The sequence below is a fragment of the Octopus bimaculoides genome, chromosome 15, assembly GCF_046866305.1.
Source record: "Octopus bimaculoides isolate indiv1 chromosome 15, ASM4686630v1, whole genome shotgun sequence".
In the NCBI taxonomy this organism is placed as follows: Eukaryota; Metazoa; Mollusca; class Cephalopoda; order Octopoda; family Octopodidae; genus Octopus; species Octopus bimaculoides.
Genome location: NC_142942.1, coordinates 38,910,544 through 38,938,439, shown reverse-complemented (window position 1 = coordinate 38,938,439; position 27,896 = coordinate 38,910,544). Strand labels below are relative to the sequence as shown.

The 27,896-nt window shown below is 34.5% G+C and overlaps 1 protein-coding gene and 1 non-coding gene across 2 annotated transcripts; both read right to left on the bottom strand.

Moving 5' to 3' along the window:
- Window positions 1-3,024: 3,024 nt before the first annotated feature.
- Window positions 3,025-3,132, bottom strand: LOC128249566 (U6 spliceosomal RNA). Its single transcript, XR_008265678.1, has one exon. It is a non-coding gene; the product is annotated as a U6 spliceosomal RNA (small nuclear RNA).
- Window positions 3,133-14,645: 11,513 nt separating this feature from the next.
- LOC106870918 (chemotactile receptor for terpenes 1) lies at window positions 14,646-23,636 on the bottom strand. The gene is made up of 2 exons (XM_014917154.3): window positions 22,857-23,636; window positions 14,646-18,280 (listed from the first exon to the last, which is right to left on the bottom strand). The coding sequence occupies exon 2, from the start codon at window positions 17,760-17,762 to the stop codon at window positions 16,569-16,571; it is 1,194 nt and encodes a 397-aa protein (XP_014772640.1). The 5' UTR covers window positions 17,763-18,280; window positions 22,857-23,636; the 3' UTR covers window positions 14,646-16,568.
- Between the last annotated feature and the right edge of the window lie 4,260 nt (window positions 23,637-27,896).

Genomic DNA, 27,896 nt, shown 5'->3' with positions numbered 1-27,896 from the left:
ATAAGTAAGTGTAATGGGCAACATTTACAAATATATAGACACAACGATGTGTCTCATCATGAAAATGTTAAATATCTTAGCCTAGTTCTACAGAAACACTCAAGTTCTACACAAGTTCAACACAAACACTCAAAAATTAATTAAGGAATTGATATTCCATGGCAATGGGAATATTGATAAGTTTCCGGTTAAGAATGCAAACTGGCTAAGCTCTGAAACCTCATTTCGCATCTGAATGACGCAGCAACATGCATAGTAGGAGTAGAAAGATTGACTATAGATATGATAATTTTTCCAATGATATAGATCAACCCTTCTTCGAAAGTAAGAGACTGTGTGGCACAAGCCAGATCACTCTCAATTAGTAAGTAGATAATTAGAATTATTGTAACCATGAATGCATCTCGGAGAGAAGCTGGATTTAATTCCTTCCTATGTCAATGTAAAAGTCGAAGCCTCAAAGTTAGTTTATGTCAGATTTTAAAACTTAGTAATTACGTCTCTGTAAATGCAGGCGTTTTTGATAAACTCAGGCACTAATGAAGCTAAAGACATAGCAGTGCTCTCAAGTAGCGTAATCGAAAAGAGAAGTTATATTGATTTATGCGTATCCAATTTTGATAGACGTTATGCAAATCCCCAGATCTTTTTCCGACACATCGACAAAAGTAACACAGCTGTGTTCGCTAGCCATGCTTAGGATCTAAAGGCTAACATTTTCAGCTTTAGTAGTAATGATAATAATAATAATAATAATAATATATATATATATATATATATATATATATATATATATATATATATATATATATATATATATATATATATATATATATACATATACACATACGTACATAGGTATATATACGCATCTATATTATACATACATTCACACACACATATATACGTATATATATATATATATATATATATATATATATATGTGTGTGTGTGTGTGTGTGTGTATGCTTATATATAAATACATATGTACATACGTATATATGTATATTATATATACATATATATGTGTATATGTATATGTATATATATATATATATATATATATATATATATATATATATATATATATATATATATATATATATATATATATATATATATACGTACACAAACATACACAACACACTCACACACACACGCACATACATGCATATATGGAGAATGAGTGAGAGCGAGTATAGCCAATAATTAAGCATATTGATCGAAAAAGGAAAGACTTTTTCTTTAGTTATATTTACGTTTGCCTCTTCACCATCCATCAATAACTCCATGACCTATTTGTGTTCTTACGTTTAATATCTTGTACAGATTTAATTTATTATGTACTATCTGAAATTGCAATAAATTACGTAGTTGTAATAGCAATATATTCGTTTATAATTTGTCGATATTTGTATCTACAATTGATCTCTTCAAGTTGATGAATTGAATCAGTCTCAGTCTTGTGTTAACGTTTATGTTATTGAAATAACTGCGATGGAATTTACCTTTGACAGAATTCGGTTATGAGTTGAGATTAAATTGTATGAACTGCTTCCAGAATTTTTTACGAAAAGTAAGCATTAATTATGAAAAAACTTTGAGCTAGAAATATCATGATTCTTTATTCCTGACACGTTCCCGCGGCAAAACATTATTCAAGGAGTATCTGCTGTCGATTTAAATGAGTTTATTTGAAATATAATAAACATATAATAACAAACACTTTGTGACTTTATAATATTCTATAATAAAACACATATAGAAAGTAGAAAGAAACAGTTTTAAATTTCCCACAATTAGAAGACTTTGCAAAATGCTAGTGGTTCGATATTATGTATATATTCAACCATCTCGATAAACTAGAAGCTATATTCCGCATATATATGCATTTAAATGCATGAAACTCCGGTTTTTCGATTAGAACATAAACTTCATGTGATACAAACTGTAAATAGTTGTAAAGGGAGGGTGTTAATTCCTACTATATAATTCATACGTGTATGCAGTAGACAAACAGAATAACCATATCTTAATATTCAATGATATATAATGGCTTCTCGTCAAGTTTTAAGTAAGAGAGGAATGTATCTGGGTTTAATGTAAATATCTCGAAATTAACAATGCTAAGATTGATGTTAATGAACTATCCAAGCCTACACAGTTTTCATTACTTCCTTCCCTCTCTGTTTATTTCTATAATATTTCCACGAATATTAAGGATCACTTTTTCCTGCTTTACACAATAAGCTGATGTCATGTGGCTTCAAGAGAACTGCAATGTGTACCAGTAATTAATATGGCTGGAACAGTAAAACAACCCATCTCCAAAAAACAATCACATCTAACTGTTGGAATGTCTGTTTATCAATTCAAGTCATTTCCATTTAAGACCGAATCATAGGTGACGCGAAAACTACATGCAGTAGAGATGAACACTAGCTCAGGAATTCTCATGATAGTAGTACCCCTACCTCACACTTAATACTTTATTCACTCACTTTGTTGCTTTATTCAGTTTTGCTTCAAAGCAGCAGAAAGTGCGGACTCAGATGAAACTGCATCGGCCATGAAGCTAGGTTGCATATCCTACAGTGTGCAGGCGCTTCAGTGCTGAATATGCTAGAAATAACGGTTAAATAAAATTATGAAAGTGAAAAATCTCCGTTCTCCTAATCACTGTTAGTACTATTATCTATTCTACGGAACATATGTAGTCATGAACAGGAAACTCAGGTTTACTCAGCACGAAAATTTACCTTGCAACGTATTGTTAGCTTGGGTAGGCATATGAAACCTCGCAACTTATTGTTAGATTGGGTAGGCATATGAAACCGACTTGAAAGGAAACACGGTTACCGCCAGGATATGTCGCTTTAAACCCAAATACCCACAATGTTTTAGTTAGTCCGAGGCTGTAGTGGTATGCACATTGCTAAATTTACCACGCAGTGGAACTGAACCCGGAAACACGTGGTTGCTATGCAAACTTCTTACTACACAGTCATGCCTGTGCCTATGTGAAAAAATATGAAACGCTTTACGAATTGGTGTGCCACGCTTGCGCAGGGGAGATGATATTCTCTACATAATTCATATTTTAGTATATGTACAACCGATAATAATATCTACACTTCTCCTATTTCAACATGTCGTGTTTCAAAATGACACCATTTTATTATGCTACTTGAAAATGTTAATATAAAATGCTCCTATAAACCAATTTTTGTGTAGCCTATAGAGAAGAAGAATCCCAATGTCCCCAACATTTTACAGTTCATGAAAATTGAGAACGAAGCAGTAACTCTAGCATCATATTACGATATCGAGTTTTCCAGAAATACTTTGTTGTTTAGATACACAGATTTTGAAAAACAAATATACAAAAAAAAATTATAAGAAAAGCGCGTTCAAAAATTATCAAAATAACACAAGATTGATGAATATTGAGGGAAATGTCAAGTAGAATATTTCATTTTGTATTTGGTTTGCAAGAATCTTGACGAGAACTTGTGTGCTGAAACGGATTTGATTGTATCTTGAGAAGGCGCCATTATGGCCATAATTAACGCACCCATTACTTTATTTTTAATTTCACAATTGCTTAACTATTTTACAATTTGATAGATTGCTTGATGAATCCTTCGATCAAGCAATCAATTAGCTTGTTTGATTGACTGGGGATTTATCAGCTTAATTAATTGGTTAATCGGTTTTGCAACTGGACAAACAATGATAAAAAAAATGAACGCATGTTTTCATAATGACGCTCCCAAGATACAAAATAAAATCACGATTAGAGGGGTATTATATATCGTATGTTTTGCTGTCACAGCTACCACAGATGTACAATAGATTATCTACCCTGATTAGTTAATGTACAAATTGTAAGTCCATAAGTTAGCTTCCTTGAAGTATCAGAGAGGAAATAAAATGAAATAGAAACATTTGTAACGAGTTGTCAGTAAAATGTGTAGATGTATTTGGATGCTTTGCATGAAAGCACTAAGGTAGGATTATTTCGCATACAAGGAAGTTCAGAATATTGTATTAGATCAGACATAGTTTAGAAGAGAATTCAAAGCGGGTTCGAGGTGGAAAAGGGAAATGATCTGAGACAAAAGAATTAATATCCGCGACGTAACTTAAAGCAAAAGCTTGATGCTGCTATAAAATGTGTTTTAGAGGCGTTCACGTTTCTATTACAGCTTACGAAGCCGATACGATGTAATTATAAGAATTGCTCCCAAATTAGGCACAAGCCTGTCAGTCGCCCAGAAGAATTAGATCGAGCCCATACATTGAGTTAAACATTAGTTTATTTCCTTGGGAGGGATAAAAAGCAAAATCGATCTCGATGGATGTGAACATAGAAAGAATACGGTTGGGAGAGTTTCCAGCCGTTCTCTCTCTTACTCTCTCTCTCTCTCTCTCTCTCTCTCTCTCTCTCTATATATATATATATATATATATATATATATATATATATATATATATATATATATATATATATATAAGCAATGTTAATTCTCTAAATGAAGTATTAACAGTAACTGCACGATAAAGTGTAGTATATTGCCACTTAAGTGTGGCTGACCCCTAGGGGTGGATGTTACTGTTGCTTTTAGCCCCAGGGGGGCTAAAAGCAACAGTAACATCCACCCCTAGGGGTCAGCCACACTTAAGTGGCAATATACTACACTATATATATATATATATATATATATATATATATATATGTATATATATATATATATATATATATATATATATATATATATATATCTATATACATATATATATATATATATATATATATATATATATATATATATATATATATGCACACATCCTCCGAAATGTACAATATTATTTATTTATTATGACCGATCTTACCTATCATTTTCCCGCTAAGGATTCAACGGAGTGTTAAGCGACTATCCGATTATGTAACCCCTGCGCTCATCAGAGGTAGCCGATCTGGAACGCTCCTCACAGGTAGCACTCTATTGATGGAGGTGAATAGATACACCCGGTTGACGGTTGCTGAGAAAGAAAAGACGAAACGAATCGAGCAGAGTATTTAATTAAGAGTTATGTCCCTTGGTACTAAAACATCGCCACTGTGGTTGTTATGTTCTAATTTGGTAAGAGTTATCTGGAACTGATTGTAGGAAATGTGTGCGTCCTTAAGGTTAGTGTTCTTGTGGAATTGGAATTTGCGTAGTGGTACTATATGTATAACTCCTGCAGGATATGTGGGCATACACATCGTTAAAATTCGTCAGTGTCTTCTTTCATGTATTGTTTAAGTTCGTGGGGCCTTTGTGTGTGCATGTGGTGTGTAGGGATACAATGTATGTGGGAGTTTATATTGGGGTGGAGTGGAAAACAGTTTATTGGGCAGGTGTTGGGGTGTGCGTGTTTGTCGGTGGGTGCGTTAGTGTATACTTTGGTCAAACTCTGCTGGACTAGTGGAGGGTTGAAGTTGGGAGACTGGAAAATATAGCTATGATGGGGCACGCAGGTGGATAGGATGTACTTCCTTTTATATGGGCAAGAATTAAAACTTTCACTTCTGCTATCTAGGTAAATTCCTGGTTGCTGGATGCTCTTTAAAATCGCTCTTTTCTCAACCAAGCAAAACTTGCAATTCCTGCTGTTGTTGAAGTACGGTTTACATTTCTCTGGGATCTTTCAATTTATGCTGTACTCGGTGGTGCTTTCTTTCAAAGACTAAACATGCTTCGCCAGTGTTTTCGTGTTGCGTCTCTCCTGGATGCTGAAAGGGGGCTTGCGGTTGTTATAGCAGGTTTTGAAAGGGACTTCAATTACTCTCACTTTCGCAAGACTGATTGCCCATTTGGTCCTGTAGCTGTTAGCTCTACCTCGTATGCGATTGTCTCCGTGTTATAGTGGCGGTTCACTGGGCATGCTGTCTTACCCCTACATGAAGATCTTGCCTCTCTCTCAGCCGCCAGCGTAGCAACTAAAATCTTTTTTACACTGGGTGCACAACCAATGGAACTTCTCAGCGTGTTCCTATTGAAAATTTTGTTGAACCTAATCGTACAAGAGTAGTGCTTATCTACTAATTTAAGAAGAATTTTACCTACTCACGTTTTAACACATAAAAAATAACGGTGTGAACCACATCACTTTCCGGTGGTGGTTTCTCTTAGAGGGTTAAAGGTCGGGATGTATCTAATTCTAACTTCGAAATTACTGACAGCCAGGGCCAGGTTGTGGTACGGGGCAGCAATATCAAAAATCTCTTTGCCTGAAGAAAACCTTGAGATTCTTCAGCCGACGCTCTTCACCAGGTTCTTTAAAAATACGGCTGGATGACAGGAAGCTGTATCATTGTATGTTAGCTTCTCGCTTGGCTTCCTAAAGAGACATCCCTGTAAAGACCAAAACTTGTTTATACGAATTTCTTTTTGCGTACTGTAGGATGATGAAACCAACGAGATTACATAAATCAGCACTGTCAAAGACGACCTCTGACACGTCGTAGGATCCTTTTAGGTCAACTCGTCTGGCCCAGGCAAACCCCTTGCTGAAGAGTAGTATTCCTCTGGCGTGCATGACAATGTTGATGTCCTCGTCACTGACTTCAGTGTAGTTTCTAGCGAAGTCCAGTTCCTTAAAAAGAGCTCCCTCGATATAGACGTGTAAAAGTCCACTATATCAAATTCGGAAAACCTAGCTCGACTCCTTCCACTGTTGGTTTAAACCATGTAATGAATTCGTAAGTGTTACTCCATAGCGTTAGGTCAGAAGCGTTTCTAACTGTTTGCTCACCTGTCCGACATCAGATTTCGCAGGATTTATCAGCTTGTATTTGGGGTTAGAGGCTAAATTTTGTTTATAGCCATTGATTCTAATGAAGGCTTCTTCCTTTGCAAATGTTTCTACACTATCTTCTATGCCTAGTTTAATCGCTATATCCCTGACTTCATGCTTAATGCTATCATAAGCTTGAGGGGTTAATCCTATTCTACGTTTGTGTAATGTTATTGTTAAGTAGCTGTGTATATGTGTCATTACTTATTCTACATAGATTTTTAGTCTTCTCAGGGAATAGAACGGTCCTATCAGAAGTTCTAAATCTACAAGTTTACATTGGAAAAAGTTTAAATGCGCCACTGGAAAGGGGTGTGGTTCACAGCGGCCTTCTCTTTATGTGTTAAAACGTGCATTGGTAAGATTTTTTTCTGAACTTAGTAGATAAGCACTTCTTTCCTACATAATGTCCAAAAGTTCATTGTCGAAGGCCCCCAGGTGCTTGATCGTAAGTGGAGACTTTCTGGATTTTAGCACCAAATATTTAGTCTCCGTCAGTACTTTCTGAGGGTCAAAGTAAAGGGTCATCCATCTCATCCGCCTAACCAAGATAAAGAAAATGGAGTGTGTGAACACAGAAAGAATCAAGGATCTATTTTTATCAGGTTATTGCAGAAGTTCTGTCCGATTATACTTTCTTTAAAATTGAAATGAAATTTAATAGTATTTTAGAATGTCTAATGGAATTAAAAATTAGTTTCATGCATTTGTGTACATTTAAACTAATTCAATATTATTTTACAGAATAATAGAATTAAAATTTATTTTAATTAAAACCCTTTCTAACATCGAAGTATCCAAAGAGCATTTAAGGCATATAATGATTTATGAGTACAAAAAAGGTAACTCTGCAGCCGAAGCGATTCGAAACATACACTTAGTGAAAGAACTTGCAGGAGATGGTTTGCAAAATTCAGAAGTGGAGATTTCAGAGTTGAAGATGAAGATTGAGTTTATACATGAGATGCGATATTTGACAGAAGTGTTAAGAATATTACCGTTTCGGGCCTCGATTTCTACCCGTTTGTCATTTCGTATCCTATTAAGGTTTTTATTTAAGTAATCATAATTTTCATTATTTTGATGTTTTGTTTTTAGCCTTCTTTCTATTCTATTATCTTTAAATTCCATTAGTTTGTCACTGTTTCTTTACTCGTTATGTCTTTTGGGATTATTTATGCCATCTATTCGTTTCTTAGTGTTGTTTTTTGTTTTTGTTATTCGTATATAATCTATATAAAATTCCGTCTGTAATCTTGTTATGCTCATGTTTATTTTTCCTTTCATAGTATTTTAATTGTTGTTTGTATCTTATTTTATGAGTATAGTTCTTCTTAGTAGAGTTATCCTTTGGTCCATAGTACTTTGGTCCATTTTTCCTTATATCCTGCTTTACACAGTGCTAAGTTCTAATAGTCCACATTCTGTTTAAAAATATCCTCATTTGTCATGAGATCCGGAATCCTTTTTGATATATTATCAACTAATCTATATGTGATGCTTCTTAGTTGATTAGTATTTATGCTAATGTATTTTAAATTGTATTCGTCTTATGCTAGGGTTTATATATCCTTATTTCTAACTTAACGTGAACGTCCTAGAAGTTGACAGAATTGTGTTCGTTGTCGATAGTGATGGATAGCTCTATATTCTTGAAAAAATTATAAAATCTTTTCTTATGTATTTCTAATCTCCTATTAGATAGGTTATCTAGTGTAAAAAAAAGTGCATCATACCTATATAGACAGTCCCTGAATTATAGAAATTCGTTACCTAAATTAAGTAATATATATACTTCCAATATGTCTGTGACCTGTGCTGCACCAGTAGATACCATTGTAATGTCAAAGCTATCACTTGTGTCCTTCCTAACCCAATATTTATTATCAACTTTTATTATGGGTTTCCCAGCTGCTAATATCATGTTGATTTCGCTTATAGTCAGGTTAGAATTCATTTTTTGCCAACAAGAGAGTATTATTTTGTAGTATAGGGTTAATTGATGAATAATAGCTATCTATATTACTTTGGATGTGCTGTTTACTCTTTCTGCGTCTAATATATTAAACCAATATATTACTTTCTGTGTATTAAACCACAGTTTTAAATTTTATAACTTTCTGTGCGTAGGGTTACTGTTAAAATTGAGTTTGTGATCTTTTAAGCTTATTGTAGGTATTTTAGGTTCAAAATGTGTTGTTTTAGCTCCTATTTATAATTAGGCATTATCTATTTGGTATTTTTGTTAATCATTCTTAATGTATTGCTACCTGTTATACTCTAGCTCGTGTGTTATTTCGTTTCTAACTAATTTGTGATAGTTAAGTGGATGTTATGAATATAATCTAACTCCATGCATGTGATACATAGTGAATCGTAGCCCCATTTATACCCCCACTGATATATATATAAACCGTACCCCCATTGATATATATGAAAATTAATTTAACTGAATATATAAAATACGCATAGCATCAACAAATATGACTAATGCATCTAACTAAATTTTTAAAATGTAATAAAAACCGAAATTCTCTCAATTAAATAAGTAGATGTTGAACAAATATAGTGATTGGATACTTACAAATATTATATAGATGATTTTTGTTTTGCTCTTTTGACCAGCGAGTATCGAGAGAGATAGCAGTTAGCCCTTAAAAAAAGAACATCTAATTCCATTAGGGTTGAATATTAATATGACCTAGTTCTTTCGGACTGCAACTAGCCATTGTCCACTGTGGTGGTAGTGTAACTTCTAGAAATTTTTAGAACAGAATCCAAAGACACACATTCTGTTGAAAGTAGAAAATTATAAGTATTATGGAAGTGCAAAATGTAATTCTGCGTTTATGCTTATAAACCACGTGCACAATATTAATTGCATCAAATAGTGTTCCATGTTTGCTAGTGTGAGGCTTGTTATCTGTCAGTTCAAGTTACTTGTATAGTATTTTATTTTACTTTTGCTTGTTTCAGTCATTTGACTGTGGATATGCTAGAGCACCACCAGAAAGAGTTTTAAGAGTTTTAGTCGAAGAAGAAATCGACCCGAAGAATTATTTTTGTAAGCCTAGTACTTATTTCATGAGTCACTTATGCCAAACCACTAAGTTATGAGGACATAAACACACTAGTATTGGTTGTCAAGCGATTGTGATGGTACAGACACAGATACAGACAAATACAAACACACACACACACACACACACACACACACACACACACACACACACACACGCACATACACACATACACACACACACACACACACACACACACACACATACATATGTTTTGGACGGCAAGCCCAATTATCCCTCCACAGAAGCTAGAACAAAATGTTTGAACGGAGTGTGGCTTTTTAGTGTGAAATAATTTGAGAATTGGTGCTTCTTTGGAATTTCATTCGCATCAATTCGATGGCATTGTATGTTTGTATGCTTAACTTGTATCCCTTATCACTAAGTCTCTTTTGAAATTATATGTTCGAGCAATAAAATTTGTATCGATGATATTGTGATATATTTGCTTCCATCTCTCTGAGTCTTGTGACTTCAAACTAGGGTTTGTTTTTGTCGTTTGTTTGTTTGAGCAGTAAGAAGAATATTGTTAATCAACTTCTTGGTTGCTTGGATATACTTACGGATATTTCGATTTATATTTGACTTGCAAGATTGTTCATGTAAAATAACATGCTTAGAAATTTTATTTCGAGCATTAATCTGACAGTAAGCTGTCGTTTTATTCAAATTAGTTTGTTGCAGAGGTATCAAAAGTTTCATCTCCACAATACTTTAGAAAACATAGAAATATTTTCATCTTTTGTGGTGAATGTAATAGTTTATCCCACGAAGTAGGTTATATTATTTGACTTTGATCAATGTCAGTTTGAATTTTTTTTTGTTCTGTGAATTTGAGCATAGTTAGAGAGTTACACAAAAGATGGAAGTAATACATAGTTTAAATACGATTCAGTTACTTGTAAGAAATGGAGACATCGCAATGTTATAGTTTTCTCGAGAAAAGAGAACATATTCTTTATACAGCTATTTCTAGCTTAGATCTTTCAATTTCCTCTACATCGAAGATTGCTTATCTTAAATAGAATGTTCAGACACGTATTATTTCGAGTGCAATTGGACCAGTAAAATTACATAAATTCGTTGTAGTTCACTTATTCATTATAAGCATAAAATATTACTTATCGATTACTTTGTCAAACGAGTTTTTCAGGTATCAGTGGTCTAATCAATGATTTGAATACACCTTCTTCAGTGTTTGTCAAAATCCCGAATAATCTTCACGCTAAATGTGTTACAAGATATTCTTTTCTACTCTAAGCACAAGGCCCGACATTTTGGGGTATGAGGCCAATCGATTAGAGCGACCCCAGTACGCAACTGGTAAGAAATTTGTCGACCCCGAAAGGATGAAAGGTAAAGTCGACCTCGGTGGAAATTGAACTCAGAATGTAAAGACAGACGAAATACCGCTAAGCATTTCGCCCATACAGTAAATGTGGTTAGTCGTTTTAATTAAGTTGAAAAATGATATGTTAAACAGCAATAAAATTTAGAATACACACAAGCATAAACATATATATAAAGTCATACGTTCCTATATATCTATTTGTGTGTGAGTGTGTGTATGTGTGTATATATATGTGGGGGTGTGACAGTGTATGAATGTGAGCGTAGCAATATTTGAATTTGTTTGTGTAGGGAAACCTTGTGCGATCGTTAGTGACTTGCTTGCAGCACCAACCTCTGTAGATGTGGTTACATTTTGCTGCATCCTAACTGTCGAAATAATCATTAACTGTTAACTCCAGAAATTTATGTAGCTATACAAACACGAAGAGTTTTATTCGCTTTCGAGTGTTTATTCATTTCGTAGTACAAATCTTGAACGAATATAGCGGTGTAGTCACAATATTTATTGACAAATGTAAATTTATGCGTTTGTGTTTGCGTGTTTGAGCGTGAGTATGCGAGATGAAATAAATAGATATATTCTTCTACAAAAATCGGTTAGAAACAATTTTACATTGAATTAACCGATATATGTTTTCTTTGTGACGGAAATCATATAAAAAACTTACATCGTATAGTACAAAATTTGAAGTATAGATACCTTCACTCTGGTTTTCTTTGTATCTTGCTGTATATGTTGTTGTTAACCCCATAGTGTGTTTGAATCAGGTTTATGTATGTATATATAAATATATATATATATGTGTGTGGGTGTGAGTGTGTGTGTATGTGAGTGTGTGTGTGTGTGTATATGTGAGTGTGTGTCTGTATACAGGTATATATACATATAAAGGTGCTATCAAAACGTCCCTGGACTAGTTATGCCTAATAACAAAAATAACCTAAATTTCAGCATAATCACTTTCAAAATAGTCACGTTGCGCAGCAATACAGCGGTCGGAACGTTCCTGCCACTTTCGGAATCCGGACTGGAAGCCGTTTTCCGTAAGCGATTCGAGGACCACCTGCGATTCAATCTGGATCTCGACAGGAGTGTTAAAACGGTGACCTTTGAGCTGTACTTCCATCTATTTTGGTCTTAGAGAAGAGACGGAAATCTGCAGATGCCAAATATGGCGAATAGGGCGGGTGCGGAAGCGATACTATGTTGTTTTGAGTGAGAAACACGAGAGAGGAGAGCTCGGTGACATAGTGCATTGTCATAATGAAGAGTCGAATGCTTCGCTCTCCACACATCCGGTCGCTTTCGAAGAATGTCCTCCGTGAAACGCTTCAAAACATGGCAGCATGACTCTCGTTTGATGGTCTAACCCTGGGGAACGAATTCTCGATTTACATTGCCGCAGATATCGAAGAAAGATATGACTATGCTTTTGATTGAGCTGCGGCTGTGTTGTGCTTTCTTCGATAGTGGAGATGAAGGTCTCTTCCATTGTGACAATTGGTGCTTCGTCTCGTAGTTCCAACTGTACCCACTGGTGATGATCCTCGACATAAAGGATAGGCCATCAGCGATACACTGGCGGTGATCTTGATAGACATGGATGTGATATTCTTTCTGCTCAGTGATTATCAGGCGGGGCAAAACTTGGCAAAGACACGCCGCATGTTCAATTAAGTAGTTAGCATTGCCTACACGGTTGCATACGACAGACCAACAGCATCAGCAATGTCAACAATTGTCCTTCAGCAATCCTCATGCACAAGCTGATAATTTCTCCACATTTTCAGGAGTGATCATTATAGTAGGTCTTCCAGATCGCTCATGGTCTTCCAGGGACACTCTAACATTTTTGAAGTGCCCGTGCCACTCGAAACATTACATAAGTCCATTGCATCGCGCCGTAAGCTTAACGAAGCATGGTCAATGTCCCTATAGTAGACTTCCTCAGTTTAACTCAAAATATATATAGGTATAAATACATATATACGTATATATCAGCTCATCTCATAAGTTCTGTCCGAATTGTGAATAAAGAAAACATGTGATCAAGTGTTATATTTAATTGAAATTTAATCATCAATGTACTTTTACTGATTATCTATAACTTCTTTTCATCTATTTACAACTTTTTAATCCCATCAATGTAAACCTCTTTTCGTTTCAAAGCGAATCACTCTGAAATGCCAGTTTCGACTTCCTCCTGGCTAGCGAATGTTATGTCCCCCAAATGATTCTATAAACCACGAAACAAATAGTAGTCTGAAGGAGCAAGGTCGGGAGAATAAGGTGGATGAGTAATTCTTTTCCCAACCAAGCTCTTCGATCTTCTGTGATGTGATCTTTGCAGTGTGGGGTCGCGCATTGTCAGGATAAAACATCACTCTTTTTCGATTCACTAAAGTGGGACTTTTTCTTCAAAGTTTGGTTCAAACGCTCTAATTGCTGTCAGTAGACTTGAGCATTGATTGTTGCATTAGGTGGTAACAATTCAAAGCGAATTACTCCTTTGCAATCCTACTAGATAGAGAGAAGAAACGTTTTCCTATGAAGTTCCCTTCTCGGTTGTGGTTGAGCCTTTTCTCTTTTACCAAGCCACTGTTTACGGCGTTTAACATTTCGATAGAAGATCCATTTTTCGTCACCAGTCACAAGTCTATCCAAAAAGAGTGAAATGAGTCCACGAAAATGGAGAGAAGATGTCAATACAGGATTTGCGGTTTGTTTTCGGACAATTCATGAGGCACCCATTTTCCAAGTTCAGGAAACTTTCCAATTTGTTGAACATGACGATGAACAGTTGTATGCTTTGAACTAAGCTTTATTGCCGATTCTTCAGCTGATAATGCCGGATTTTCTTCAAGTAATGCTTCAAGGAGCTTAACATCAAACTCAACCGGGATGATCTGTTCGATCCGAAATTTCTACTTCTGAATTTTGCAAACCATCTTCTGCAAGTTCTATCATTCAAGCATTTTTTCTCAAAAACTGAGTCTATGTTTCGAGTCGCTTCGGCTGCAGAGTTTCCTTTTTTGTACCCATAAAGCATTATGTGTCTTAAATGCTTTTTGGATACTTCCATGTTACAAAGGATTTTCATTAAAAAAAAAATTCTATTATTCTGTAAAATAATATTCAATTAGTTTAAATATACACAAATCCATAAAAATGATTTTCAATTCCACCTGACATTCTAAAATACTATTAAATTTCATTCAATTTAAAAAAAGGTAAAATCGGACAGAACTTATGGGATGACCTGAGTTATATATATATATATATATATATATATATATATATATATATATATATATATATATATATATATATATATATATATATATATTTATATATGGGAGAAAGAATTTACGAAAAAAACAACAGACGAAGACAGCTGGTGTAAACAACAAATGGATGTATTAGTTTAACGCTCGGGAATAGAGAAAGTCTTTGACGTTTCGCGCTACGCTCTTCAACTGAAAGGAACACAGAAAGAAATAAGGAGAGAAACAAGGAGAAAAAAATATAAATGTAGTGGTCAGCGATCTATCATGCCGAATGCCGGACAGAAGGATCACACAGGAGAGCTAAGAAAAAAAGGGATATAACAAAGGGGAGATAACAAAAAGAGGAGATAACAAAGAAGTGGTGAACCCAAGACAAGAAGCTGTGTGTGTGAGAAAGAATGCTGGTGATCTTAACGTATTTATGTGTGTATGTAGGTGTGAAGGTGGGGAAGGGAGTTGGTCAGTGCTGGTGTGTGCGTGGTGGTGTGTTGTGAAGTGATGTGTTGTGGGATATGGTGTAGCGTGGTGTGATGTGAGGGTGTTGGGAGGTGGGAGGTGGGGAAGGAGAAGGCGGGGGAGGCGAAGGTGGGGAAAGTATGGGTGGAATGTGAGTTAGGCTGAGGGTGGGGTTAGAGGTAGGAGTATGTGGGTAGGCGGAGGTTGGGTGGGTGTAACGGATGGGATGGAGTAGGATGGGGTAGGATGGGAAGGTAGGGCAGGAGTGTGTTGGGGTGGGATGAGCTTATGAGGGAGGGTTGACGCTAAAGTGGGGACAGAAAGAGAGGGAGAGAGTAAGAGAGGGGAGAGAAAGAGAGGAAGAGAGGAAGAGAGAGAGAGAGAGAGAGAGAGAAAGAAGAGAGAAGAAGAGAGTGAGAGAGAGAGTAAGATAGAAGAGAGAAAGAGTAGGGGTGAAGAGAAGTAGGAGTGAAGAGAAGTACGGAGAAGTAGGAGTCGGAGCAGGAGAGAAGAGGTGCGTGGGAGGGGTAGAGAGAGGCAGGGGAGGGGGTTAGATGAAGTGCGGATGGGAGCTGAGCCCATGTGGCGTTATATATATATATATATATATATATATATATATATATATATATAAGGAAACAAATTATTCTCAAACGTAGAATAAAGCTAATATAAGAGCACGAACAGGATAAACTATCCATATTTTGCAGAAAAATCTGACTGCGGCCAGCCATGAGACTCGAACTCACATCCACGTGAGGAAAAAATCGTATATCTGCAATGACTATATTATTATATGGAAACTCTCAACAGTAAAAATAATAAACATTTGCACATGCCATTAAGACAGAGATGAAGTTTTTGTTAATGAAATCGCACAAAATTTATACTTGTATCGCATATTATTAAACCTGATATATAGAGAGGTAGTTGTGAAATTCTGAGAGAACTATATGGTTCCATGATTTTCCTTTTATCAGCAGATGTGGTGAAATTGACAGATTTCTGTAATGGTCTGTTATATAGAATAGTCGAATAGGAAATGTATTCGACTGTATGTAAATACAAACATTTGAGCTAGTCGTCGTAGCTCCGTCTATTTGTATCACCGTGTTTTAGTGCCTAGACACATATGCCTGTAAGATCCTGTGTTAGTGTCATAAATTATAAATATAATCATACAGACGTTGAAGTATGAATAATTGTGTAAACTGTGTGTTATGTTTTATGTATAATACACACGAATGAAAATTGTAAGAAACCATGTTCACAATCCAGTAGTAGATATGTTTGATTCGCGATTTCATAAATTTCAAAGAATTTCAGTCTGTATTCGCATTAATTTTTTCAGATTTTCAGTCAGCATCTGGTAATCATTCCGGTAGTTTTATGAACTTATATGATGTAGCTTCTCATATGTTGCTAAAACTGCTCAAAATTACACAAATTTATGATATTAGAAATATGAATTTCAAGATGTTATATATTTATTCACCCGTCGTTCTAAATCTACTATTATGATGTCTTGCTCATCTAGTTTTTCTTCTATTGTGTACACAAGAAAGAAGTAAATAATATTGAAATTATTACTGTTGTTATAATGCTAATTTTCAGGAATGTCTCATCAAGTCGGAAATATTCGGTTATACAAAATTTAGTTTTCGTATTTGATTTTGAGTTCAAAGTTACGGGATCGTTCTCTCTCGTGGTAATTGTTGAACTATCCGCAATTTTGTTGCTTCGAGATTTGTTTGTTGTTTGATCTGGGAGGTTCGATGTCTTTTCATCAGATGACTGAATGACATACAACTTGCATATAATCACCGACCCAAGTGTTGCGATACCACTTAAAAGTGATAATAGCATCAAGTATGTCATAAGAAGTGGAGGAAATTTGGAATTCCTCGGTGTAGTTTTCTCGATTTCAACAAGATACAAAACGTTTGATAAAAATATTGTCGTAGCTAGAGAAACTTTTTCCCCTGATTCTGGAGGTAGAAGGAAGACAAATATAGTCAAAATAGTCATCATTATTGTTGGAATCAGCATAGCTACAATAGCTATTGTGAGTCTACGTCGTAAATGCAATGGAGCAAATACGACGCTGAATCTCTGGTCGGAAGCATTTTTTATACCATTGTAGTCGATGTCCCAGTTATAGTTTGGGGAATAATTTAAATTATCATATGTAAGTGTTCTTATTCTTGTATGGACAGGATCATGCAAAGCAACGCAAATGTATATTTCGCAGTCATGCTGGTCAAATGGATAGGCGTAAGCATCAAATGTGCAATAGGATTTCAGCAGTTTTAGTGACCGCATTTGTACACGTCCATTATTAAAAACCTTTACTTCAAGAAAGCTACCTTTCTCTTCTGATTCCTTCATTGCATTGCACATTACGATTTCTGGTGTCCACAGCTTATCTTTTTCTATGTATATAACTGTAATGTTGTTGTAGTCTAGAGGATTCCAAGTCAGAAGTTCGTCAGTCCATTCTAGACTAAAGTCGTACCGAGCTGTAACTATATTATTTACAAAGTCCAGACCATAGAATGTGTGAAGAAATAAAGCAGCTTCGATATTGATAGTTGTAGATAAATCAATAACAGGCCTCACACCTTTGTTATAATTAGATAATAAAGTTGCTTGTAATAATGTTTCATCCTTGTACGTGGGGCACGAAATTACTATCGATATAACCGGTATCAGAATCACAAAATATTGTTTTGACATCATTTTTCAGTGTTTCCGTGTGTGATTTAACATTGTCATCTTATAGATTACTGGTAATTTTACAATTTGTTCAATTATCTTGAATGAAAGAAAAGCAGTTATTAAATTAATGGTAATATTACGATATATTTCTAACATCTGCAATATGGAGGAGTAATTCCATTACACATAACGACATGAAAGACATGATTATCAAAATATGCTGCGATTAAACCTTTCTGATTTTCGTTTTAAAGTATGAAATCTAATAAATTTGCTATTGTGTGTTATCGGTGAATTTTTACACTACAGATGTCAACAGAATTTGCCAGTTTGCAAAAGTCTTCTCATTTCAGTACGTCCATTTTGTAAATTTCATTAGATTAATTAGTGAAGTATATTAGTTATCTTCCCATATTAGCAAATTTAATCTCAACTGGAAATTATGTTAGCAAATATGTTCCGTGTGACAAAATTTACTCTGTATTTCCATTGACGATATGTAAAACAGCAGATTGTCATGCATGGGTTGAATCAGCAATCTGAAACAAAACGATAATTCATTGTATCAAATCATACAAACGCATTAAGCTTGAAAAGCACATATGTAATATGTTTCTGTTGACCATCTGCCAACCACTACACTCATTGACATAAACGTAGCAATAATTAAAGAAAAATGTAAAGGATCCAACGATACCTTTACAAAGTACGGAATAATGATCTTACCACACGAACACATAAACACAGATATGCATATATATATATATATATATATATATATATATATATATATATATATATAATTTATGTATTTATTTATTTATGCGCGTTTTTAAAGCCTAGCCAGGCTCACGGGCCCCGGTTTCCCGGTTTCTATGGCGTATGTGTTCTCCCAGCTGGACGGGACGTCAGTCCATCGGAGTGTTATCTAGTAAGAAGAAAGAGTGAGAGAAAGTTGAGCGAAAGAGGACAACAGGGGTGCCCCCCCTACCAGAGCCTCGTGGAGCTTTTAGGCGTCTTCAGTCAATAAACACTCACAAGGCTCGGTCTGGGAATAAGAAACCGGGATCCTACGACCGCGAGTCCGCTGCCATAACTACAGGGCCATTGTGCGTCTACATACACACACACACACACACACACACACACACACACACACACACACATATATGTATGTATGTATGTATGTATGTATGTATGTATGTAGGTAGGTAGGTACGTACGTACGTACCTACGTGCGTACGTACGTATGCATATGTATGCGTATATATAATATATACATAAACATATACATATATAGGTATATATATTATAAACATTCAAACATATATATATGAATATACGCAGATATGTTTGTGCGTGTGTGTATGTGTGTGTGTGTGTGTGTGTGTGTGTACATCAATAATTGAACAAAGCAATCGATTTAGGATTTTTGGCAATTGTGCAAGATATGAAATTCTCACGGTTTATCGGGTAATATTTAAAACAAAGTAAAACAGCGAACCAGATTGGTCGTGTAATCGAGTGATCCTCAGACAAGTGAAGTTACAGTCAAAGGCACTGATTTATTAAACTGTGGCATGAAACTGGCAATCAAGAATAGTACAGAACACGAAGGTTAAGAATTATATTTTACTGTCATAGAATATAAAATTAAAATAAGTCATAGGCGGTCATTTACATTTAAAAAGGCAGACAAATGGGTCCGAGAGACACCTTAACTCTAGACATCTTTGGATCTAACGTTTATAATGGTTTAAAATATATTAACCTTATTATTTATTTTTGTACACACGCATGTTTAACTATATTGTAACTACACACACACACGCATATATATATATATATATATATATATATATATATATATATATATATATATATATATATAAACAAATGGTAAATGAGTATATGCATATATACGTACAGGTATGTGCATACCGACATCCACCTGTATGTATAGGTGCATATCTGGGTACAGGACATTGCAAACAAAACGTAGACGAGGAAACACACAAGCCACATAGAGAACATTCTACTTCATCAGCTACCCACGTTTTGACACCGCCGTTTCGAAGAGCTTGGGCAGGACGCATCGTTAAAACGACTCATCCCATGGACCGCAGATTAAATTTGTATACGCAAATTAAATCTTGCCATGGAGGAATGTAGTGGCGGACAAAAAATAAGACAGGAAAACAAACAAAAAATGCTTTACGGCCAGACGAGAAAAATTATGTGTGTATAAACGCTGTGAGGCACGAACTTGAAAGTAGGGACGAAGTGAGTTCGCGTGTTTGCTCGGCGATAGCCAAGGAAGAAAAAGATTATTGACCGGAAGCATGTGACCATGCCGGTGTAAGGGGAAGAGAGAGAGAGGGAGAAACAAAGGGAGGAAGTAGAAGAATAGGTGAGCAACGAGAGGAAAAGACAAAGAGAGGAAGTACGAGGGGGAAAAAGAGATACGTAGTAGTAACAGAGGAAGAACGAGAAGGGTAAAGCGAGATACGTAGTAGTAAAGAGGAAGAACGAGAGGGGGAAAAAGATAGAGGAAGAGAAAGAGAAAGAGAAAGAGATAGAGTAGCGTCGGAAGATATACGTTTACGAAAACTACTTACAATTGGAGACGCTGCGTTCAAGTCATGTAAAAACAAATGGTAAATGAGTATATGCATATATACGTACAGGTATGTGCATACCGACATCCACCTGTATGTATAGGTGCATATCTGGGTACAGGACATTGCAAACAAAACGTAGACGAGAAAACACCACATTGATGTGGGTTTATGTATACACACATATATTCAGAATCCTAAGTTTTGCACTAAATTAAGATAGATATAAAAGAAAAAGAAGAAAGGATAGGAAAACAAATTTGCAAAGGAAACGGAGAAAACCCCATTCTTTTGTCCGTTTATTTCAGACATAATACTACCTATAATTATATAGTTATGTATGTTACTACTTGTCTGAAAAAGAGTTCAAGAGTGGATATATATATACATATTTTACAACCAAGTGGCCCCAATACGTGATTACTAGGACTACTACAAATAGCTTTCAACCTGTGTGAATCACATTAAATTCTCCTTTGAATGTAAGATTAATTTTATAATAAATATTTCTATTTAAAGTAGTCTGCATAGAGACATGGATTAATATAGACCAGGTGCTAAACAACATCACTTGCTTATGTAATTCTAATATTCTCCTTAATTATATGTCGTGCTTGATAGTCTATATACATACGCACTTATGTATATATAAATATAAATTATTATTGCATCGGAATTTATAGCAGAAACAGGTGTAAGTTAAACAAGTTCATAATATAATTATTTATTAATTTTTTTCATTTCGGTTTCTTATTTATTTGACTTCCCTTTCGTTCTAAAGCATATGTACATTGAATTCAAACACCAGGTTATTAGCACCGCAATTCCCAAGCGAAATATTGGTTTCAAATTTTGGCACAAGGTCAGCAAGTTTCGGGGGAGAAGGTAAGTCGAATACATCGACACAGTGCTCAGCTGATACTTATTTTATCGACCCCAAAATAAGGATAGCGAAATTTGAACCCAGAACATAAAGACAGACAAAATTTTGCCAAGAAATTTGCCCGCCATGGTAACGATTCTGCAAGCTTGCCACCTTTTCCTAAGCGAAATATCAAAATATAAATGTATATATATATATTTGCACACACACACACACACACACACACACACACACACACACACACACACACACACACACATATATATATATATATATATATATATATATACGTATATCTATGTGACATATCTATATATATATATATATATATACAACGGGCTTCTTTCAGTTTCCCTCTACCAAATTCACTCACAAGGCTTTAGTAGACAACACTTATCCAAGGTGCCATTCAGTGGGACTATACCCGGAACCATGCGGTTGCTACATAAGCTACTTACTACACACACTCCCGCGCCTATTATCTCTATATTCAATATTGTTAAAGAACGAAAAATATACCTGAGAAGTCACTTTGCATTGCTTCAACAAAAATATCCTTTACAATCTGAGACCTAAATCTATCAATCAAATCTTGATCACGTTACATTCATTATTTATGCAGCAAACACATCAACACGTTTACTTGCTTCATAAATATATATATATATATATATATATATATATATATATATATATATATATATATATATATATATATATATATATATATATACATATATATAAATATATATATACATATATATATATATATATATATATGTATATATACATATATATACATATATATAAATATATATATATATATATATATATATATATATATATATATATATATATATATATATACATATATATATATATATATATATATATATATATATATATATATACATATATATATACATATATATAGATATATATAAATATATATATATATATATATATATATGTATATATATATATATATATATATATATATATATATATATATATATATATATATATATATATATATATATACATATATATAAATATATATATACATATATATATATATATATATATATGTATATATACATATATATACATATATATAAATATATATATATATATATATATATATATATATATATATATATATATATATACATATATATATATATATATATATATATATATATATATATATATACATATATATATACATATATATAGATATATATAAATATATATATATATATATATATATATATGTATATATATATATATATATATATATATATATATATATATATATATATATATATAAATATATATATATATATATATATATATATATATATATATATATATATATATATATATATATATATATATATATATATATATATATATATATACTGTAAACTTTAAAGCAGAGGGTGTGTAAATGTACGAAAAATGTAGTAGATCTGACTATATTTTAAATATTCATCTATTTTTTGTCTGTCAAATGCAGTGGTTCGTACAAAAATTGCAGCGGCATTGATTTTAATGTGGCCAGCTTTGGCTAATGAATAAATACATAGAATATAAATAAATTTGTGGACTTACTTGTCAAAGTTCAGCGGAGAAATACTTTTAGAGTGCTTTCTATACATATGATAACGCGATGATATTTCTTTAATCTCCAACCACTATGTTCTATGTTTCATGTAAAAGACTTCAGAAACAACGCTGTAGTGAATCAGTAATTGGAGAACGAACCTAAAAATTGCTTTATCAGTCATGAATATGTCAAAATATATGAAGAATAAACCTAAAGTCTCGGTAAAGAAACTGAACTTCTAATGTGTTTGGTGTCCTTTCACGATACACAGTGTTTCGTGTCGTTGCTGAATTGATAACGGAGATGAAGCGCATGCTGTAGTGTGCACCTACGAAATCCAGACATTTCTTGTTATTATGAGTGTTTGGAGAACATGTTGAAAGAAACATATGCCCATATCATTGTGATTTCCAGTTGATGGCTGAAGGGAATGCTCCGCAACTGAGACTGTATCTACTTTATACCGATGTATCTCAGTGTATCGGTGTGCGTGGACGCGTGTGTACATATCTCTATCTATCTATAGTTTTCAATCTCACTCTCTCTCTTTCTATCTATCTTATAGTCTCTCTCTCTCTCTCTATATATATATATATACAGAGAGAGAGAGGGAGAGAGGGAGAGAGATGCATATATACATGTGTGTAAGTATGTGTATGCATATGTATGTTTATATACGTATATGTATGTATTTATATGTACGTATGATTATGTGTATTATTTTTGTATGTATGTCTATATGTGTTTGCCTTCATACATAATACATGCACATAAGACATGCACCATTGGAGTGATCGATGTGAAAATCGTTGTCTTTCTAAGATGCTTTCTGAAAACTTAGTCTCAAATGAAACGTGAATAATAATGACGATAAATTACAAACACATGTGATAACAATGCAACACTCCTTGAAGAGAGACGATTATATACATTATGAAAACTTAGCTTTTAGAGCAGGCTCTTAATTTGCCTATATGTATTGAGAATTATGTTATTAAACGGAAATGAAAAAAAATCATTACAGTCGTAAAACTGTGTATTTTTGCTAATAAATTTCTATTATCATGTAATTCCGATATAAAATCAATGAAAGTATTATCGGGAGCATTACTCCATACAAAGATATTATAACAACACCGTACCGCAATAACTAATGTTCACTAATTGTCGATTAATGAATAATAAACTTATGTAGCAGTAATTATTCGCATGTGTTTAGCCTGAACGCGTGATACATGATAGACTATATACGATCTTTATGAACCAGCCTCTAAATGCTCGTCACTAAAAACACACACATCAGTATTGTGTTATCGTTATGAAAGCATTTAACTGCGAATATTTAATGCCACTAAGGCGGCGAGCTGGTAGCACGTGAAGGAAAAATGCTTAACGGCATTTTGTCCGTCCACACGTTCCGAGTTCAAATTTTACCGAGGTCGACTTTGTCTTTTATCCTTCGGGGTCGTTAAAATAAGTACCAGTTGAAAACTTAGCCAATTTCTCCTATTCCTGAAAGTGCGCTAAAATTTGAACTCAATATTTAATACCATTTAGCTGTACGTAGGCAACATTACAGATTCACTCTTAAAATGCTCAAAACGGCCGTAACAGCAGCAATATATACGAAGCCACATATACGCATCATCACTACCTGTCTGATATGAGTATACCAGGAACATACATCACAAACTTATGTGCACGATATGGTGATCTCATATCAAGATAAACAGCGCGCGACCTCGCAGGTGCAGCCCAGCTAGATTTTTCTTCAGGTCGAGAGGCACATCCCGTTCAAAAGGTCTCTGAATCAGGGTTGATTATGGATGTTGCACGAAACACCCATGTGGTGGATTATTAAAATCCTAAAGAATTCCTCTCAAGAAATGGCTATGATGCTACCCCCCACCCCCACCCCACAACCTCTGCTCGTGCTCAGAGATTACTCGACTGGTTAAGGTAAAAAAAAACTGACAAGCAAATTTGTAGTATTGAGCAGAATATTTGCTGTAGCTCATCTATTTTAACAAGTATTATTATTATTATTATTATTATTATTAGTAGTAGTAGTAGTAGTAGTAGTAGTAGTAGTAGTAGTAGTAGTAGTAGTAGTAGTAGTAGTTGAGCTATGGCTTATGATAAGACCAATTGGAAAATCACCACGAATAATACGTGTGATGTCTGGTAGCTGCGAGAACGCCTAGAGGACTAACTGCATTGATAGAACGAGAGAATAACTCCAATAAATCCAATTTAACTCATAGCGTTTAAGAAAATAAAATGTTTTGAAGTGAACTTTCGTTAACATATACAACGCATTTAATATTCATTTTTTTTCTTTTTTTCAGAAGCACATGAGAAACGCGTAAACAACATGCGAAAGACAAATTACGGACAAACTCCCCATGATGGTATTGAATGAGGGGTTGATATTATTGCAGGTGGAAAGAGTGTGCGGAGTGCGACTAAGGGTTTTGCCATCCATCGAATGACACTTAAGCGATATATTGGAAAGAGATATAGACAATAAAGGATTGCTAAATCTCCCATGATCTTGTGACGATTGGTGTTTCCTCACGGCATGGAGAAATGTGGAGCTGATTACTTGAAACAGTTGGCAGATACGTGTCGCAGTTTGTCGGTGAGGAGTTGGTGTTCACTGACATATGGGCAGCTAAAAGAAACAACCTTGTTGTGTCATCCGGCTGGAATCGTGATAATGAAGCAGGCCAAGAGTGTCGGTTAGGCTTCAAGACGCAACAGAACTGGCAATAAGAATTCCAGAAGTGACATTTTTGGGACGTGCTACTAATTTCAACCGACTACTCTTGGATATCATTGAAGGTCACTTTGTGTTTCTCAAATGCGCTGGCAAATCACGATTTCTACATTACATTGCTCAGCTTGATGTACTCAATGGAGAGGAATTTCTGTTCGAAGGCGCCTTCCTGCAAACGGTTGACGGGAGATTTGGAGGTGACATTCCAATGTTTGCTCCAAATCCAAAGGATAAAGCAGGTTTCGAACTGCAAGACGTCATACTAATTTGTCACGGCTTCAGAGAGTCACGACCAGATCGTGTTCCACTGTGATTTATTAGCTTGGCAGCTTACTTGGATTGATTTGTGAAATCTTACTTTTCCATACCTAAATGATGATGTTGGCATCGAGGAACGAGATATTGTGCCTTAGTTTGTCAGAATCTGACTATTGGTATTTCTGACTGTTGGTTGTATTTCGAACAGGTTTTGCTTAATTGTGAGTTTAAACTATGGCAGCTGAATGGAGTTGATTTTTCTTATTTCAGTTGACAATCTAAACTTTTTTGACTCGATTTCTTTTCAACTGACTATTGTAACACTGCGCACAAGGTAACCATTCCGTTCAGTGTTTAGTCACGACATTAAATATATTTTTCAGACCGCAAAATGGTTTTGTATTTCAATTATCTTTATTTGAGGCTCTGATCAACTTACACTTGCGTGGAGCAATCCACCCCAGATGCGAGGAAAATTCAAGCATTTGACATATATTTTTGTTAAAGGACCAGAGAATATTTCGTGTGAAGATAGAATTTAGAACAAGCTTCAATTATTTCCCAAGGATACAATTTAACGTTAAGATACTGATTACTCCAAGATCACATGTTAGTTTTTTAAAACAACGTAGTGGGACTTATGAAGGAACTTGCAAAAAGAAGCCTTCTTTTCTCACATAATCTATAGCTTCACAGTTATAAATACTAACATGATTCATAATTTAAGAAAATATTCTAGCAGGCCAACCCCAGTCTTCTTGCTGATATTCTGCAGTATAACAAATGACAACCTCCTTCAATACACAGGTTCTAGTGTTACATTCGAACTTTAGTCGCAAACATTAGAACGTGAAGCGTTCTTCCCTAACGCAGGTTTATGAGATGGTCGTGATATGTAAACAGTTTTGAGTAGGAACCGTAAAGAGAAGTACAAACAAGCAATGCATATGTGCACACTGAATTCGTATAAAGGAAGGGAAGAATAAAAACACGATATGAAACAATTATATGATGGGCTGCATGCTATGTCTGACACCACTATCACACAGCTTTGCTGTAATTTTCTCGTTATTTCTGTGTTAAATCATTGAGTATCACATCCTCAATTTTCCTAACAAAATTTTGCTACTACACCAACAAATACTTTCTACCTTCTTCTAACCATCTCCACAGAGATTAAATTCCCACCACCTGCATTCATTCAACCAACAGATCAGCCGATTATTTGACTCTCCTTTCCTACTTTGACAAATTCCAACATCTACTCGATAACTTCAATGTTACGTATATATCCAACTAATATTTTATTTATGTAGAGTTTGAATAAACTCAATTCAGCTGAACTTTGAAGCAACAGTTAACAAACTTATAATCAATAATTCACTCTAGGCAAGCTCTTTAAGCTATCGCTTTTGAACATATTTCTATATTCACAGATACACACATGTATATGTGTATCTGTCTAGATATATATCAAACGGAAATACAGGGAACATAGAAACTGCACTGGAAGTTTTTTTTTTTTCTAATTTCAAAGCGTATTACCATTTAATGTTTGTGCATATTTTGGAAATATAATGTATGGCAACCAATCATATATGTACTGGTTTCAACTCAGATTAAGAATTTTAAGGATAACTAAATATTTTTTATAAACTTTCTTCTTTAAGTGTCGTTTGCATGAATTCAAATGTAATCAATATCTATAAAACACAAGATGTTTGTGTGTGTGTGTACGTGATGTGGGTTATGCACGTCCACAAATTAGCACGCATATCGCTCCAATTTTAGGAGGACATTGTTCATGACCCTATCTGTGTTTTTGTCAACTTTTTCTCACAGAGGCACCCGCGTATAGCTGTAAAAATCGAGAAACTTTTACCAATTTTGAAGTTTGTTGACATGGCGAAGTCAAATCTTTGCGTACGTGCGTGAAGGAGAGAGCGAGCAAGAGAGAGAGAAAGAAAGAAAGAGAAGGAGAAAGAAAGAAAGAGAGAGAAAGAAAAAA

Excerpts from the sequence above, each read along its gene's own strand:
- LOC106870918 (XM_014917154.3), bottom strand. The coding sequence starts at position 17,762 with ATGATGTCAAAACAATATTTTGTGATTCTGATACCGGTTATATCGATA.